Source organism: Merops nubicus, unplaced genomic scaffold (assembly GCF_000691845.1).
Source record: "Merops nubicus isolate BGI_N331 unplaced genomic scaffold, ASM69184v1 scaffold16398, whole genome shotgun sequence".
NCBI classification, from domain to species: Eukaryota; Metazoa; Chordata; class Aves; order Coraciiformes; family Meropidae; genus Merops; species Merops nubicus.
Window position 1 is genome coordinate 30,353 of NW_008627879.1, and position 20,256 is coordinate 50,608.

General features: G+C 37.7%; 1 protein-coding gene across 1 annotated transcript in view; it reads right to left on the minus strand.

The window, feature by feature from the left end:
* WAC (WW domain containing adaptor with coiled-coil) overlaps window positions 1–20,256 on the minus strand; it is a 38,705-nt gene that overhangs the window by 10,002 nt on the left and 8,447 nt on the right. Inside the window, exons 6-9 of the mRNA XM_008946497.1 lie at window positions 12,829–13,074; window positions 10,717–10,839; window positions 9,558–9,706; window positions 4,239–4,357 (exon numbers count right to left, since the gene is read on the minus strand). Of these exons, the coding sequence (XP_008944745.1) occupies window positions 4,239–4,357; window positions 9,558–9,706; window positions 10,717–10,839; window positions 12,829–13,074 (637 nt within the window). The remainder of the gene's footprint in view (window positions 1–4,238; window positions 4,358–9,557; window positions 9,707–10,716; window positions 10,840–12,828; window positions 13,075–20,256) is intronic.

Sequence of the window (20,256 nt, forward strand, 5' to 3'; positions counted from 1 at the left end):
GTGGTGCGCACCCAAGCGTAACCAAGGCGCTGGCTGGTAACACTCGGACGCTGCGACACCGTGAAGCAGCACGGTGAGCAGGCAAGTTTCCTCACTATGGGGGAAAAACGAAAAGTAAATGTTAAAGCCATTTTCAAGCAGCACAAGGATGACAAGCTTGGAAACTAGAGGCCAGCTGAACTTAAGTCTCTTGGGAAAGTGATGGAGCAAGCCCTTCCTGGAAGGGGTTCCAGATACATGAAAGACTAAAAAGCAAAAGAAGAGTCAGCATAGATTGACCAAGGAGAAGTCTTGCCTGACCAACCTCACTGACTTCTGTGATGAGATGACTAGCTCAGAGGATAAGAGGAAAGCAGTGGTGCTGTTTACCTGGACTTCAGCAAGGCCTATGCCATCATCTCCCATAGCCTTCTTGCAGCCAAACTGCTTACTTATCCAATCCATGTTTCATGTGTAAGGTGGGTGGAAAACTGAGTGAACTGCTGGGCTCAAAGGCTACAGTCAGCAGTACAAAGACTAGCTGAAAGCCAGTGACTGTGCTTCAGTGATTAACACCGGGCAAATACTGTTTAACGTTTAAACCAGACAAGAGCCAAACTGCCACACCAAAGGAATCTGGCAGAGGACCACACGGATGACTAAGTGGCTGAAACACATGCTGTATCAGGAGAAGCTCAAAGCTTATTCAGTTTGGGAAAGACAAGGTTGATGAAAGGGGACTGAAAGATCCTCTTATTGTTTGTAACTACGGGGAGAGCAGATGGCCAGGCTCTTTTCAGAGATGCACAGAGAACGGACAAGAGGCAGACAAAAGCTGCAAGAAGGGAAATTCTCATTAGACAAAGAAGAAAACATTTCACCATAAGGGTAGTCAAACATTGGACAAAGATGCTCAGATATTCAAAAAAGCCTAAATGATGCCCTGTCATACGCTGAGTTGGCACTTGAACCAGATCACAATGGGAAGTCCCTTCCAACTTAAATTATTCTATGTTTCTGTGTATTCATACAGCATCAGCATACTACTGGTGCAGAGAAAGGCCACATTTATTAACATCTTCAACACTTATTTACTCCTTAGTTCTAACAGGATCAAAGTTCCTCTATGACTTGCCTCCTCCTTTCCATTTATCAACCCAGTTCCTCTGAGTCCTACTTCAACCATTAAAAAAAAAATTTTTTTTTTTTTTTAAAAAAAAGTCACTCTAACACACCAGAAAAAAAATTTCAGGAAAATAAAATCTGGGGGTTTCTCAAAAATAAATTTGTATCTTAATCATGAATAAAACTTTTTCACAAAATATCTTAGCACTCCTATATGAGCAGCAGGGGGAGCTACAAATGCAGCAATGATAGTTCCAAACTACTGTATTTTTAAATGCTTCAGTGAAGCCAAATACCTGCCTTAGCTGCAGGATGAGTTAAAGACTGACTTTAAGCAACGGAATGCTTCCCGAGAGACAAAACCAGCTGTACCAAAGTGCGAGAGCAGAACGGTTTTGAAATATACTACTACAAAAAAAAAAAACTTACAAAGCATAAAAAATAGGAAACGTCTGCCCCTCCTACAGTTTTGCATTTTCTAAGGTAAAGGAAAGATATTCCCAGTCCATTCTAGAAATAAAGAGAAACTTGCAACCTGATCAACCTGTTGATTATGAAAACTATAATTCCATTTTTAAAGCCTCCATAATTCAAGGCATGTTTCTGGAATCATCTCTTACCAAAAGACTCCCTGTATGCCTACACTGCATTAATTTCCTAGCTTACATGACTGAAATGTTCACAACTTTAAACTTACTGGTAGCTATTCACACATTTCTTAAACAGTGTTTCCTCCCAGACAAGTTAAAAATAATTTTAGCTCCAGCCACTAAGAACTTTAAATAGTAAAGGCAAAGGAAATTTAGTTACAATTAACTTCCGCACAATGAGTCTGTACTTAAGCTGTAGAAAAATGCAGTATTAATTCTTAGAGGTGCTTTTTGGTCTATCTGCTAACAGTCTCGGTTGCTAAATTGTTGTTCATTCCTATGAAAAAAGTAAAGGGAGTTACCCCCAAAAGCAGCGCCCACTCCAACTGACAGCTTTCACCTACAAAGGAATAGTCTGTTCTATACTAATTCACAAATATTGCCCAGACACAGGAATATTTTTTGCAGGTGAGTAAATATACATCTGAGCTGGTTTACCTGCATTCAAGTCTACTGCACTGAAGAAAATACCAATCATACAAAGTTTTTCCAAATAAAATAACCTGTTCCTTAATCTTCCATTTTTTTTTAAACGAGATACTTCTGTAATACGAGTTACAGAAACACGTGAACTCAGGATACACAATACCGCATAGGCACAAATGTGTAGCAAAGCGGGAGACACCAAACAATACTCATTGTCACAACCCCTTTGATACCAGCTGCATAGTGCCCTCTGTTTGTGCAGGGCTTCCTGCACTGCTGCCTCCTCAGATCCGGGACAGCTCTACCTGCACGACTCCCTAGTCCCAGTGGCAGGGCTGCTGGGACAAACTCGGTTCCCCTTCTCCAGTGAAATGCTGACCCCAAGCAGAGCAATGGGTGGCGGAGGGTCAATGGATCCCTAAGGGTAACCTGATGTAGGTAAGGGTTATGCTGGATTAGGAAATCCTATAACCCAAAGGGAGGATGGAGTATGGATTATCAGGTCAAATGCCCACTAGTATCACTTCACAGACTCCAGGCCATGGTAAATGTTTCCAAAATAGGAAATCTTGCTAAGGAAGCTAGTGTTATGTGGAAAGGGGGATCAGCAAAGGACTAAAGGGTCTGTGACTGGGAACTGCTCCCCAAAACCTTACCACTCCTCATAAAAAGGTTTAGTCCCCTCATTAAAAAGGTTTAGCTGATTACAAAGTATAATTTTATTTTTGATACTGTAATTCAGAAAGATATAAACAGCACCATCCAAAATTACTGAAGACTGGAGCTGTCTTTATCCATAGAGGAAAGTTAAGTGGTAGGGCAAGACTTCTGCTGAAGATTAGAATCAAGTGTCTGTAAGATAAAAAACATTAAAGGCTCAAAAATGTCTGGCTTGGTTCTGTGTGTATATTCAAACTGACTAAAATCACAGCATCTCCAGTAAAGCCAATCACTAGTACAGACAGGACTGCCAAAAAACCCACCACCCAAAAAAACCCCAAACACCAAAAACCAATACAGATTTGAAAATCTAACAGTAAGAGTGATGACATGTAATCAAAGGTCCTCTTTATTATTAGTCCCAGAAGGGCAGATAAAAACACTTCACTATTTTATGGTCTGCAAAGCATCACCATGTAGCTTCAGATATGCTGAAAAGGAAAAAGTGTGTTGGATTTTTCTTGTTGGGATGTTTTTGTTTTGTTTTTCAATTATACCACAGCCCTTATTCGACCACTCTAAAAATCTAACTTTTAAGAAACGCAACACCTTGTAGACTTACAGGAACCCACAGCAACTATGTGTGTTTTCAAGAGTCAACCTGCAATCTCCTCCTGCCACACTTCTAGACCATGACTCCCCTACGGAACGATCTTATGACAGATCTCTGGTTACAGCCCCTGAAAGCAGTATGACAAAGTTCACAGCATCCTACACAGTGAAAAGCTATCTTTCCAAAATAAAAATGTCAGAGAAGATATTCTAAACCCACTTTGTAAATCAAAGGCTAAACTCACATCTTATGCAACATCTGAATAGGCTGCAAAGCCGACAACAAAGTCTGGCCAAGGAAAAGCATTTGTGAAATTTAATTTTTTGATGCTTCTGATTAAAGTAGCAAACTCACCTGACAGAGAGAAGTTCTTACCGATTTAAAAATCAAATCACACCACAGCAAAACACCACAAATGCTTTAACACTAAACAAATAACAGCGTTAAAGCATTTATTCCCCTAACTGCACAGAAAGAACAAAACCTCCACGTTCAGAAATCACAATACAAGGAACCGCTTGCTAAACTGACTCCAGAGTGGTTGGGCAGAAATACAAATTCTGTTTTGCTTCTCTGACTCTAACCCTAGTGGTGGCCCTAAAATGGAGAATCTACCACATTAGCTCTTGTAACAAAAAATATTTAGCTGCATCCTCTCAGCAGCAGCAGTCAAATCACAAGTTCAATAACCAGGCCAAAGAAGAATCAGCAAACTTCCACATACACAACACATGCTGGATCCAGAGCAAAACCAGAGGACAGCACAGAGAAGTATTTCAGTGTACCTTGAGCGCTGAAGACTTCGTGGAGAGGCAGGTTCGTGACCCGCCTGCTTGTCAGCTACTACCGGCTGCTGAGGCGCTGCCTGGGGAGCTGGTCCTTGTTTAACACCTGGAGTAGCAACCTGCAAAGTTCAAAACTTCATTAGACTTCTTTCACAGTAAATATCAAGTGTAACAACCAAAGGAAAACACAGAAATTACAAGTTACAAAGACCAGCATGTGGGTTTGATGTTGTTTTTTTGGTTTTTTTTTTGTTTTTTTTTTTTTTTAATTTATTTTGTTAATAGAACATTTATACTCTTCTCAAGGTGGCTTTTTTTTAATTAATTATCTCATTTCACAGCCACAATAACTTTTTAAACAAAGACAGGAAGAGTACTTAAGAGACATAACAGAAGTAAATTTATTTCGGTCCAATTTCATTGTTGACCATAACTTCTGCATAAGCACCAAGCTCATTTTCAACCTCAGAAGAATTGTTTATTATCCAAATAAAAATATTCACTTAAAAAGTTAAAAGTTCCCTACTTGAAAATACACTGCAGAGTGTCAAAGGCAGAGTTAGGTCATAAGCATACTATAACCTCTCTACTAGAAATAGACAAAACACCCTAAAGCAGATGTATCAGCCTGCTACTCCCCCCTTTCCTACTGTTCTGGCAGTTCTAAACTAATGAAAGACTAAAAATAGTCACCTGTAGGTTTTTGCTTTTCCCTTCTAGTGTGCACACACATTTAAGGTGTTAAGACAACAGCACTGGGACATGGTCTTTCCTGTGAATTCCTGAACTACAACAGGATGAAAAGTTTGGAAATGTACTAGTGTCTTAAGTTATAGTAAATGGAGTTCAAGGTACTTTTTTTGCCCCATACTCTGCATACCTCTGTCCCTTTTAAAGTACCTACAGGAGAGGAATCAGCTCTGAAATTTGTCCCCCACTTTGGAATTTCAAGTTACCAGTTTGAAGGAAGAAGGAGGGAAGAAAAGTGTTCTCTAGGGATCCACAAATACAAAAAAAACATAAATCAGGCAGCCTGTCTGGCATTTGCTGACATCAAGCTGGTATACATTACTAACTAGGCGTCATCTGAACCTCCAGAAATTTCTCAGTTTCAGAAACAGACTCCTGTGAAACAAACCACAGACAGAGAGCATCTGCTGAAATAAGCTCAACGCATAACTGCATTTATGTAAATATGCAGGAAATCTTAATGTCATCTCAAACCTACTTGTATGTCTAAGAGGAAAAGCCACCTTTTAAAATTATCATGAAAAGCCAAAAAAATCTGAATAGCACATGTAAAGGTCATGGTTCTGAAAATATAAAGCAAGATCACAGTAAGATCAGTCAGTGTTGAAATCAATAGTATTACACAGTTGCAGGGGGCAAAACAGCAGCAGTTCATAAACTGATTTATGAAAAAAGACTACTTAAGTATCTTTATGAAATGTACAACATGGAGGATTTTTCTATTAATGCCTGAATTCTGCTCACTCTGTCAGCAGACAACTATGGAGGCTGTTCAAACAGAAGGATCAACTTCAAAAGGAAAGTCCATGAGAGGTAATACAATCATTCTGCAGATCCAAACTGGAAAACTAACTAGATCCTTGGCTGGTGAAAATAAAAAAAATTAAAAATGTGGCTTGTAGACAAAATGGATTTTATAAGATAAATGTGCCACAAAAACTCTTAATTATTCCTTGTTTTCCAAGTGTTCCCAAGACTGTAAGTGTACCAGGAACAGAACAATAAAAAGAGCTAAATAAGAAGGAAAAAAAAAAAAAAATCCATAAGTGACATTCTCACTGAGCTTGACAGGTCTGTGTAACATGCTGTCTTTCCACAGCTTTTTCTGAAAAAATGCAGAGCAGTTTCTAACCATGCTACTGTAGCACTATGGTGTTCCCAGAGCCAGCCTGAGCAGCTGTGTGCCTGGCACTGGGCTCTGCCTGCACGATCCCAAGTCAGCTTTGCCTACCCCACCCCTGCTGCACAGAAGCACCTGAAGCCAAAGAGCTTGTGCTCTGAAACCAAGCGTGTCCTGGCACAGCACCACATCTTGATTATGTGTAAGCCACCTCAGACTCTTAGAACAGGGTAAGCTAACTTCACTGATATATCCAAAGGACTACTAATGCAGTGGACTACTAATAGCTCACAGTGGAGCTATCACCTCCTAAATTCTCATCTCAATTCCATCCTATGGAATTGGATTACATGAATACAAGAACAGTTCCTTCCCCACTGAGCTGGAAAAGTCTCTACTGTTGACTCAGAAGTTGTAACTTCTGAGACTAGCACAAACAATTCACTTTAATATTTCAAAAACTCTGTTGTTACCACCTGATTTGAGGAACACAAAAACCAAGAAAAGATCCTGCTGTCAAGCATTACTACTAATTCTGCTTAGTTGATCTGTGAACCTACTCAAGGTACCTAGAAAAAAGAAAGCTTTTATGGTTATATCCCAGCATACTAAGACTTAAAACTTCCTCACAGAGTGTTGAAAGTAAGAACTTGCCAATGTATATAATAACACACAACAGTCCATCAAGATTAATAGCATTCTGAAACAAAGATATTATAGCTTAGAATGAGTAACTTGGAAGTTTATTACACTCAAAACCTCCTCACCTCACTGTGGTGCCACCTGAAGGAGAGATGGATTAAAATGTATTAATTCCAAAATGCATTATGGCATACTCATCAAAATACAGATGTCACCACTTCCAAAAGAACTTCTACATACAGCGGTGAAACACAACACCCTGCTCAGAAGATACCTGAGGTGAAATCCTGCATGGCCAGTCACCAACTATAGGCAAAAAGCCATGCATGTAAGTGAAGACATCAGACAAAGCATAAAATAACAAATGCTTTTTTCATTGTTTTTTTTTTGAGGAGTGGCAGCCTTGCTGTAGTTACAACTTACACTAAACTCAGATAGACTCGACTCAAACTTCCATTTTAGCCTTCAAGTTTTTTAGCTTCTACTGAAAACCTGAAGGAAGGTTTGTGTGTCCAAAAACATATTCAATTATACAGCTGGCTTACCAAGACACATCAGCCCTACTTACAACACTTGGCTTGCCCTCACTTTCTCTTCAGGCATGGTTTACGACCACATCACCTACTTCATAGATATAATGCTGGCCTTTATACTGGACAAAAGACAATGGCTTCAAGTTTGCTTGGATAATTCTGCAAAAAGATCTGTAGCAGGATGATAAATAATAAAGAAGCTGAGTTTATAACACAAGGATGGGGGGGAGGCGGGAGGGGCATGAAAATCCCGCAAAGCTGTCCGTTAGCTGTCCTAAAGAACCCTAAAGAGAAAGCCTTTACCATGTTTATCATGTAGCTGATAATCAGAACTTTAAGTATATTCAGATCTGTGTTGTAGAGACCAGACCAGACCGGCTTTCAGTTACTGACAGTAAACAACCAAAGAAGATTCTGTTTCATATCCCAGGATTTGAAAGTGCCAGGCACCTGCCTTCTTTGTTTCAAGTCTGCTATTTGATAATTTCATTACTTGTCACCTAGCTACGGGATGTGATCACAGATTTGGGATGCACTCTGAAAGCAGAAACAAAGACAAGCAGGACTAGAATACACACGAGGCTTTCACAACTCATTGTGCCGTTGTTGATCACAACAAACTGGGAGAATCACTTGGTTTTCTTTGTAGCCATGAAAAAAATCCCATCTAAGAAAGAGGCATTCAGACTAAAATGAGGAATGCAACCTGTGCACCTGGAAAAAAAAAGTATTCCTTACAAGGCCTTCAAGACATTAGAGGTTCTCTTAGCAGTAAAAAATTGTAACAAAGATGTCTTAGCCAAGTGGTGAAGGGTGGAGAAAAGGGATTTTAGGGAAAAACAGGAAAAAAAAACCACCAAAAAAACCCCAAACCAACCCCCCCACAGCAAATCAAACAAGAATGGTCTCAACCCAAAGTACCCCCCAGTCTAGAGTTGTGCTTCTCATGCTGATAAGCTACTACACAGACTGGGCAACATACTGATAGAATGAGTTAAAAATCTGAGAGTCTCAATCTTGAAAGAAAGAGCTGTACAATGAACAGACACGACAAGCCCCCGTGGCATGAAAACAGCAAACCTCTAGGAGAGGTCTAAATCCTCCTCAACAGGCTTCCATTTTTCACAGCCAGAACAGCACTGTAAACTGCCAGTTTCCCCCCCCCCCCCCCCCACACCGCCCCCCACAAAAAAAAACCCCCGCCCCAAACTTGCCTAAAAGATACAAGACCGTTAACGTGCTGAAGCAGTATCTACAACTACAAAACTATCTTGAACGTAAAAGCATTACTTTCCACCAGAGGGTGCAAATCAGTAGCTCTGCCTTCAGTCCCCTTTAGTAACAAAATCTTCCTTTGTAACAGGTCATTTAACCCAGTATCTCTTCCCACCCTTCCTCTAGAATATGAGTAACAACTCTTTGAACGAGGAGAAAAACCCTTAAGGGGAAGTTCATTTGAGTGCCTCTAGTTACATCTACTTTCCCCACTGTATACACAGCAAAAAAGTCTGATACACTGGGCAGAGAAATAAACCTCAGCTTCAAGAGCATGTATTACTCAGTATTGCTTCTTGTTGGATATGGGATACTGAGCTCACATTCTGTAAAAGACACTTTTCCTTCAAAGAGTGACCTGCTAAAGGAACCATACAAAAGGAAAAAAAAAAAAAAAAAAAAAAGTACAACTTTACATTTTCTACTTCATCATCAGGAAGAACCTTACGAGTTCGTTAGTTTCAATTGATACTTCCTAGTGACTGATCCAATTAAGGAATTCTGAATGAATGGGGATGGGGGAGCAGGAAGGCAAACGGATATAATGAATGTTATTGACCTTGTAAATACCTAGAACATTTCTAAACCAAATCTGAGACTACAAGTCAACTTCACCAAGAACTTCTCTCCCATTCTAAAAATCTTTTACTGGCTCAAGTCTAGACAACTGTATCAGTTGTCGCCTTTGGACCAAATTTTGGGTTCAATTTAAATATGCTGAAATACTGATCTCCTGGCAAAGTCTACAGACAGCATGTGATGCAAGCATAAGATTTTCTTCAAGAACAGAAAAGTGTATTAGAATTCCATGCTAGAGCTCTACTGCAAAAATACAGCCAAGTAGCTGCTTCCAGTTGTGGCTTTTTCTGTCATGAAAGCTAACATACGTATTTTATCGTCCTATACATAACTGTTAGCACGTGGATATACAGCAGCAATACTCACCATTACCTATAACAGTTCCTTACTACTGTATGGCATAAATGAGAAGCAGCTTACCTTCTGCTGGGCCGACACGGGTGGCGTAGTCATCAGAGGCTTAAGCGGGACAGCGTTAGTCTGGGGCGTGCTGATCCTCGGCGACACGTACGATCTCGGCGACGAGGCATCAGATGTTAAAGACATTGGAGACTGATTAGATGGCTGAGCTGTACAGAAAAAAAAGATTTGTTTTTAATAAAACCGTATCCCATCTTAAATACAAATCAGATTTTCTTTTGGTACTTCGGAGTATGCTGTTTTAGATAATATGCAAACATTCACCTTGAGACAATTAGGGGAGCGGGGACATGCAAACAGCTGCAACAAATATTCAACAACAATCCTAACTAAAGAACTGTAGTTTCCAGAAACCCTCCACTTCCAAAACTTGAGGGGAGGGGGAAAGAGAAGCAGCTATTATGCAATGCTTTTTACCTATGAAGATACTAACTTAGTTTCATTTGTGATTCCTATTTCAGAGTGCTCAACTCGATTTAATCAAAAGAATGCACAAAGTTTATTTAGAAACCTGTTCACCCATTCTAGGCATCTACTAACAGTTTCCTGCCCATGTTTTTATTACTGGTTACAAATTAGCATTAGCACAATACTGCTACCTAACTTGGTAACATGACTGTGTTTATTGTTTTGATTTAAATTTCTTCGTTTATTAACTTACTAACCAGAATATCTAGAAGATACCTGAGAAATATCTTGCCTGAAAGTTGAAAAATGCTGTTTACAGAAGACTACAAAACTCTCCCGTCAGATAGAATAAACTTTCTTTTAAGCATTTAAGGCCTCCCCCAAGAATCACAGTTGCACAATATTACCAGAAGGGTGGTAACCAAGGAAGAGCTGTGTTTTATACTGAACATTAAGTAACATCTAATTAAGGTTTAGAATAAATTGAGAAAGTCTCGCACATGTTTCCCATTACTCATACAGAGTTGGTTAATGTACAAAGAAAATCCCAAAAGGCGAGACACAGACAGTTACTTGTATGTCAGCTTCCTGCTCCCCAAATAACAATTACTTATCCTATATCTTTGGGAAAAAAGCCATTTAACATCCTCCACAATAGACAAGAGACAGCTTCTATAACTTTCAATTGTATCAATCTTTATAAAATGCAATGTAACAATTTTACATGAAGTGAAAGTAAGACTCTGAATACCTTGCGTAGACAGTTGTGCAGCTTGAGAAATTAGGGAAGTGATATTGAAAGCAGATGGTCCAGCAGTAAGAATTTTATGGAGTATAGACTGCAGAGAGGCTTGTGTCACAGCTGCTGTTAGAACTAAAAACAAACATTCTGTTTCACTGACAATTCTAGAACATCACTTTAAAACTGTTCAAACTGGCTAAATACATCTAAGCCACATTTTCTTTCCAATTTTGTTCCTGTATCTACAATAGACCAAAGAGTCAACTGAACTATTTTTCAGTGACTTGAGTTCAATTCATGAATGCCTGGCACGTCTAACCAAGTCCTTTATTTATTAGTTTTATCTTTGAAACTCAAACAGTAAAAAAAAAAAAAAAAAAATAAATTGAAAGTAGCTTTTAACTTTTCAGCTTGACCTTATGGATCAATAATAATTCTTGTAAACATAAAGAGAACATTTGTTCCATTCGTTATTGTAGTAAGCAGAATCTGAGAGGGTTTTTTAAACTACAATAATTTAAAAAACACAAAAAACCCCACCAAAATAAAATAATAAAAAAAAAAACCACACACAGAAAAGCAGCACTAACTCACTAAAGGAGACAGAGGGGCAGGGGAAAGACATCCTGTTCAAGGAAAAAGAAAAGATCTTTCAAGTTAAAAATCCAGACACTCAGTGTTTTTTCTTACAAAGAAAAACAAAACCAAAAACACCAAACAAGAAAAAAACCCTTATTTGTTCTGGGTTTACCCCTCCTGTGCCCCCCATCCTTCACAAAAAAACAATTTTCAACCTAGTGTGTTTAAAACTGCACTACACAGGAAGAGCATCTTACAGTGTGAGACCAAACTTCTGAACTAATCTTTCCAAAAACGTCCACAGGCTCTGTAAAGCACTTCCTGAACATGCTCTACCTATGCACAAGTCTGAAAAAAACAGTCTCACTAACAGAAACACAAAATAACTCTGTACCATGTGCACAGTATGGGCAGTCCCGCTGTGGAAGGTGAAGTCACTCTGCCCACATGGACCTGCCAGCCAGGCCCTCATGTCATCAGAACAATCCTGAACACTCTTGCTCCAAGACAGACACAGCTGCTGCTCAGATACAGCAAGAGAAAATGACTAGGAACTTAAATTGGCAGCTTTCTAATAAGATAGAATTGGAAACTTGACTAGACCTTTTTATTTTTGTAATACAAACAGCCATGACACCCCTATTTTTTCAGTCCAACCTAGTGTGCTGCAGTTTTAAAAGGTGCTGATTAAAAGGAAGTCAATTGGCAGCTTTTTCCTTATAAATGATCACAATGTATGTAATAGTAAATTTTTACTATTCATGGCTCGCACTTTTAAAAGTTAAAAATAGTTAACTCTGGGCACTGCATGTAAATGTTTTACTATTTAAATTGGTGATCAGTGCACAAACAGTTCCAAGAAGCACAAAAAAATCCCACACCACTTTCTTCATCAGCTACCTGCCACATAAAGACACTACATTAGATAAAACTACATTCAAAACGCATCAACTTTACCTGCTCTCACTGCAAGACACGATAGCTTGTTCTAAACTTTTTCTAATGAACTAGACCAATGTGACAAAAATCTAAGGGATACACTGATTGTATGCATAAAATTTAAATTTGCCAGCATAATTACTGATACGCTATCTTTATCCAGAGAGACTAACGTGTTTAGTTAAAGAAAAAAAAGTTGATAGGCAGCAAGATTTAAGAATCCCTAGAAGTTTCAGTATTTGCAAACACATATTAGAACAGCGGCACAAACTGCAGAAAACAAAGGACATTGCATGAAACAAAAGAACAAAAAGCTCTAACTAAATTTTGTACAACTGATGAATGCTGATACAGCGATTAAGTCACCAGTCTCAATTAGACTGCTCACAAACGTCAGCATTTATTAGCTTAACAACTTTAAATGGTACTTGGTTAATTCAAAAAGCATTAACAGGAAAAAAACAAACCCACCCAATCCCTGCTTTATCTAGGGATTCATTTATTCACTTTTTATTTAAAAGCCTGTATTTATGAGAGCTTAGTATCCAATACTACACTAATGTGTGTAAGTAAGACATAGCATCAACTTCAGAGAATCCTTACCTTCATTGATTTTGGATATATCTACGCTAGAATTATTAAGCTGCAAGGTGGCTTGCAGTGCAGGCAGCAGCTGTCGAAGGAGATTTGGGTCCTGAAGTAATGGAGGAATTGGCGATTGTGGGACAGGTGAGACAGGAACTGTAGGAGCAGATGAAGCAGGTGCAGAAGTTGGATTCAATCCAGAAGCAGAAGATGTAGAAGGAGTTGTGCAAGAATGGGATACAGACTTGTCCACAGATGCAGACTCTGAACAGAAGACAGACATTAATTTTTATTTTCCTCGATATAACCTGACAACACTAGCAAAATATTAATACTAAATTCAGAGAATCAAATACTTAACTATTAAGAAAAACCCAAACATAATAAAAATTGAAGCTATTTTGTACCTAGCGCAATTTATGCAATTGAGCCTAATATTTATTAGGAAACACATACAGAAAAAAAAAAAAAAATTCCACTTCAGGGTATCAGACTGAAAGCTGCCAGTATAACAAATGGGATTTTTCTCCCCCCTAATTTTTAGGACAAACACAGGCCAAAAACTTGTTAGTGATTTTCTTCCTTTACTGTTCATATTCTATGTTTTCACTCACAATTTCAATCTTTTTTTTGGAAAATACACTATGAACAAAACCCTTATAGCCCATGGACTTTACAGACAGGCTAACGTGTCACACTTGAGGGGAGGGTATAAGCCATGCTTCATTTATTCAGAGACCAGACCACAAGAAGCTACAAAATAAAGTCTATCACACACAGTCCAGCTACATTGCTCAGGATAGGCAGACAGGATAATAAGCTGTACTAGAAACATAAAACAAGGGCTGTTAACATCCCCATAGCAGAGTAGAAAAACAGCTAAAATTTATATGCCCATAATTAATTTCAAATTGTCAGGTTATCCTGAAGGATCAAGACCCACATAATTTATTTCATTAATCTAATTTTAGCAAATACAAACACTTATTATCCATGGAAATGCTTAGTACTTAAATTCAATTATACCGTATGGCAATTTGTTCAAATTAATTTGAGTTAATTAATCTTAAATCTGACTTCCAGTTAACATGAAAGTTTGTCCTCCATTCCAGTAGTGTGAGAAATTCCTGCACTGAGAGTATTTCCATTTACTATAGCCATACCATCAGTCACTTCAAATACCCTCCCTCTGAGAAGCCTGGACTACTCTGTAGCAATTTTAACTTCCCCTCCTCTCATTGCTAACAAACCCATGAGAGATCCCTGCCCTCAAATTCACTCAAGACTCATGCCTCAACAGGTTCAAAAGTAGAAAGATGGATATGGATCCATTATGTCACTCAGAATGTTTGTCTATAGTATCGAAGACCTGGGTTTTATTTAAATCCACCTCAAAAAAAAAATCCATCTTTAGCAAAAATCCAAATGAATGCTAAAATAACTGGCTAGGAAACTCTTTTACTATAAAGGTTGGTTTCTTTGGTTTTTTTTTTGAGATATGGTCAAGCTCAGATGATGGTGACTTTTAGTAAAGAAGAAAAATGAAGGTCTTGGTTTGTTTTACTATGTAAGAATAAACTGTTACAAAATTTCTAAAAGCTTTCATTTTCTGACAGCCTTAATAACAACTTTTGAGACTAATTTGGAGACGAATCCTAAAAAAAAGAGAAATGGAGTATCAACATATAAAAACAAATGAGATTAGAAATCCCAGTGAAAAGAAAGAAGACTTTTGGTTCCATGCAATTACAAATAGAAGTAGTTCATAACAGGCCACAAATACTCCAAAAAACCTTTTCCTGTCAAGTAGCTGAGAAATCTAAATCAGAAAAATCCACTGAAGAAACAAAATTTGACAGCTCGCAAGGATGCGGCAGCCAGGGCACACAGATGTGTTTTGGTATTTCAGGCAAACTTCTAAAAAAGAAAAATAGGTGAGCTTATTTAGTTACAAGCTCCACAGGACAATAGGTTGGCTTTCAATGTATTTTTGAAGGGAGCTGGTCATTTGGCCAGGAGCTTTCCTAGGAAAAACTTGCAAATGGACAAGAATTGTTTCAAAGACTGCAGATGGGAAAAAAAACAGTTACACAATTTTTATATGGTTTTCAGTAACATGTGACTAGGACAGCTGTTCAGGTGTTAACCTCCTTAAAACAGCAAGTTATTAGTAATAGTCTTTGTTATAGACGTATTCCGTACAAAATCTTATGTTATGGTGTTCAGAGTAAACTTAGGACAACTTCAAGTCACGACACATCAAACAAGAATCTTACCATACTAAACAAAAGCATGTAAAATTTGAACTGAACTTGGATCTGTCAATAGCCCACATAAGGACGAGACACACTGGCAGACAAAAGCAAGAGAATTAAGCACAATAGAGCACATTAGTACTTATATGTAAAAGTCTCCTACCCAACAGTTTTGACAACCTTACAAAAAAAAACCAAAAAACAAAAAAAAACCCAACCAAAACACTGTAATTTAAAAACAAATCAACCAACAAAAAAGTACTAAGCAACTACCAGCATTTATTTCAGAACATATTTAATGTAGTTAGGCTTGTTTTCACAATCGATTTTAAGCGAAGAAGCAACTCACTACTGTATTATTAACTCACATAAGCAATACCTGGAGTTTCAAACAACAACACCAAACCAAACGGCTCGCAGTATTTTTCACCCGGGCTGCAGTTCTGAACACAAAGTGAGCTGAATGAAAGGCAAACTGAGCTAACAATGCAGTGAAGACAAAACTTAAGACCAGTTCAGGGAATTTACCCATGTCTTGAATAAAAGGACTCAAAATACATCCTACAAAATCACTGAATTCCAAGAGATCTGTAAAATGACTTTAGTTTGGGTGAGCTTCTCTACTATAAAAATGCAAACGGAATCACATCAAAGCAACAGTCCAACTAACTCTTAGGCATTATGGAGACACTATTTTGTAGCTGTATTATTGCATGCATTTTAAGTATGTGTTAAAAGTATGTATCTGTGACAGATATTTTTCTCACAATCACCCATATTAAAAAACTAGAGAAAGGATGTGAATAAAGGGTGGTGTCTAAAGATAACATTCCAATCTTTTGACATGGTTAACATTATAAAGCCAACAGTTAAAATGCTACAAAAAATACATCTCTATAATCATCATTATGTCCACATACATCATAACTGTGCTACTGAACATCATACAGGATGAAGAGCACAATGAATGCTCAGAACATCGCTGCACTCACAAATTTAAAAAATTAAGTTATTCATAGTGAAATAAAGCATATAAATCTGTTCCTGCCAAAAAACAGTTGTAAAAAATATCGTGGAAATGCAAGTATTTCTTGTTTGTATTAAGTAGCCTGAATGGCTATTTTCTTCTCTACAAAGGGAGACCCCTTTATAATGGAAAAAAAAGCAAAAAAATAGAAACTACAGATTACTTCTGTATAATCACAACTTTCATTACCTTAATTTAAACCATCCTATCTTAAACCATAGCTTCTAGGCTGGATGCTTGTTTTCACAGAAATATATACACAAAATACTGCTGATAAAAAAAATCATCTAAATATTTACACATCCATTTTTGTATAATAAAATCACAAATTTTTAAAACTGTTTTAATTGATGATGCTGTAGACAACATGTAAGGTTTGTCTTTAAAGTTAACACTAGTGAAAATTCAAGATTAAATATTTCACAGAAATCCTCAGATATTATCACTCCCTAGGGTGTGTACTTTTTCTACAAACAGAAGCAGAAACTTCTCCCGCTCTCCCCCATTCTCCTTTTCTGATATGCTTTGAGAGATTGTTTCACTGTATATCCTGCCACAGTTAAGTTTACTTTTCAACATTTAAACACTATTTCCTCATTTCTAAAACATCTACCATTTTTAAAATGCTTAGAATTATACAGTCCTGCAATTCTTAAGTGGATTTGAAGCCTCAGCCATCATAGAACAGTCAAAATGAACTACGAAAACTTAAGCAATTCTGATACCCTGTGTCAATATAGGTTCATGTTCATTAACGAACCAACTATAGTATTATTGCAAAATAAGGCTTCTGATTACATAGACATCATTCATAAATCTAATCTGACTCATTAATATATCAGACTAATTTTAGCCTACAACTGAAATTTTACAAACAGAAAATGCAAACTTGGCCTCTGTAGTACACAAAAAAATATTCTCAAAGACAAGATGAAGTATGCTACAAGGCCTGCAGAAGTCTCAGACTGACTGAAGTTGGCTGTTATTGGACAGGGCAACTCTGCAGCCTCTTCACTGTCACCACCAATTTCCATACAAATGCTATGCAAATGGCTCTTAAGCCTCACATAAAAAAAAAAATCTAGCTATAATCATTAAATTCCCAAGGAAAACTTTTAAAATAATAATACAAAAACTAAAACAGAAAGCAGACTATGGCTCGCTATGGTCTTTTGAACTGTTGAAAACTTTGTTAATGAAAACATATTTTAGATTTTGCCCTAAATAAAAAATATTTTTCCTCTTTTTTGTGATTTTAAAAACAAGACTTTGCACAATTTTTTCCATGATAAACTCGACACATTCAAGTTTCATATTCTTAAGTTCTGAAGAAAACTTCTGAAAAAAGAATCTAATCACTTTGTTGTGACAATGTGAAAACACAGTATGTTTTCTGATTTAAACAATCCCATTGGATGCAGCTACATACAGAACTACAATATAGGACTCAACACATTTCTGGACCATCAGTTTAATCATATGGCAAAAAAAAATTAGCAAGAAATAAAGCCAACAAAACAAAAAAAGGATGAAAATAACGTAATCAGATGGCAAATAAAACCAGCTAGATGTGGAGATTAACTTAATATACAAAGAACTATTAATTAGTTTTACATTAAAATGGAGTGGGGAAAAAGCTCCCACACTTGTTATAATGACAATTTTTTAAGACCACAATGATTAGCAAAGAGCTTTCTATTCATAGCCTACTCTACTGGCATGTGACCTGTGACCATATCTTTTGGACCAGAAGAAGTCCAAGTTATGGGGCAGTATTCTCTATGACAAAAGCCTGTATGGTAAGGGTGTGAATTTGTTGCAGGCTTCACAATGAGGTATCTGAAGGAAACTGGATGCCCTTGCTTGCCCCATAAACATATCAAGTCAGAATGGAAACATTGCACTGTATTTCCTAGTGTATTACCAAGCAGTGTCTATTTTTAATAATATGGCAAAGAAATACTTCCAGAAAAAAACAAAACAAAACACAGATAATTTTCTGCAGATGTGCCACAACGTTCAACTGCAACCTAGATACAAAAAGGGGAACACTTCACTTCCTGTAGCTGGAGGTAGTGTATTAAAATGCTGATGAATTTTGCTGTTACCGATCTCTGCCTCTCATGACAAGAACCTTTGCTGCTAGGCAGATCCACTAGTGAACCTTGTTTTGAAAGGCAATTATCAGCCTAATACCTTAGTTACTCAGACTAGGTTTAACATATGGGGGGGTGAAAAAATAACTCTGTTGACTGTTCAGCTACTCTGTTTCAATGAGGAGCTCTTGACACCAACAAACCATCACTTCTATCGGGACCCTTGTCACCCCGTTCTACCTGCTGAAGTAGCTGCTCCTAGTACTTGCTCACTCCTGTCTCACCCACCCTGTGCCAAGTTACTCAGGCATGTTAGTGTGAAAGTGAAGGGGAGAAGAGAGGAATGCATTTTTTGTGCAATAATTTCTTTCACAGTACTCCTGGCAACTATCATACTAGTACTCCCTATGTAATGAGCAGCTTTAAAATACTGCTATGCAAAGCTTGCTCTTGTTCTGCGGCATTTATGGACAGTTGATTTATTTCACCAAAGACTGTTTTAATGATATGGACATTACCTACCAATATTGACTAGATAATTCCCAAATTATCAATGTGACTCGGAGTGTTGCAATAGATTTTACTACCAATTATTTTAATGCCATTTAAAAAAAAAAAAATCAGTGCATTCAAAGTCCCTTCAATTCAAGACTAGAATATTATCCAATCACTACTGTGAGCTTGAGCTGTATCTTCGCCCTGCTAGGAAGAGTCATGTACGCATGCCCTCAATGGGAAGAAAACTACATTGCCAAAGTTTCAGAAATTCAATGCCTTATTGCCCCATAAACTTCATCTCTGCTGTTAACCGATTTAACAACTACCACCTAGAACAGCTAACTGTGCTGCTTGATTTATTGCTGATGATTAAGAATCATAACACATCCATCTGTGCTGAAGTACCTTAAGTGAGTATTCCATCAACTAAGTTCTCCGAGCAGTAATAATCACATTTACTTCTTTTACACAGCTCAGTTCTGATCTGCTAAGGACCTTAAATACACCAAAATATACAAATATTGATAAGTAATGCACTTTGTAACCACATTTGGCAAAACGAAACTACGGCAACAACAGTAACTTGGTTCTCAGGTACACTCAAATTCTCTCAAACAAAAACTTCCCTATTTTTCTCATTTGGATTACTCCAGTCTTAAAACTACATTTTCATACTTTATCTCTGCTGCCAAATTAAATGAAACAGCAGTGCTCAGTGAACAAGTACAAAGTACTGGAGGAAATCTCTAGCTAGCTCGCTAGCCTAATTATTTCTAACCACTGTATGAATTGACTAACACATTTAAAACTGCAAAACTCAGCCAAAAAAGAGGCAACACCACCAGGAACAATGTTAATAACTGACTGCTGAAGACTAGCAAGTGTCACAAGTAAGAAAACCACAGGGGTGAGAAAAGGATGGCAAAGAAGCTCAGCTGTCACTGACTGACCACTTTAACCTGTCAGCACCAGGGTCACAACCCACCCAGCACTGCACTGGACAGCCTGCCTAGTTTTGTCAGAAAAATTTCAGAGTCCTGCCTGATGGGACTTGGAGGAAAGGTGTGAGAAGTAGTATCCTATAGACAGACACACTGTTAAGATACGGACAATACAACATTTCATTCAGTAACTGAATTAGAAACAGGAAAATGTGATGTGCCCTACAGATAAAGCAGCCAAAAAGTAGGAAAAGCAACCCCACACTTTACCTGCATAAAGCACTCACAGTGAGCACAAACAGAAGCAGCAGATTCTGACTGGAACATTCAAACCAAAGGGTAGAGGTCAAATAGTTCCCCAGGAACTCTCCACTACTGCCAGCCATTGAGGGCAGAGGACTACTGCTAACAGCTGAGCTATAGTTCAGCCAAGGATTTTATTCAATCTCCTTGTGGGACTACAACATACCCCTGCAGCAAAAGAGATTGAGCTGAAAAAAGTGGTGTTGTTGGTTTTTTTTTTGTTTTTGTTTTGTTTTTTTTTGGTTTTTTGTTTGTTTGTTTGTTTTTGGTTTTTTTTTTTTTTTTGTCGTTCTGCTTTTCACAACTATTACTGCAATAAAAAATAC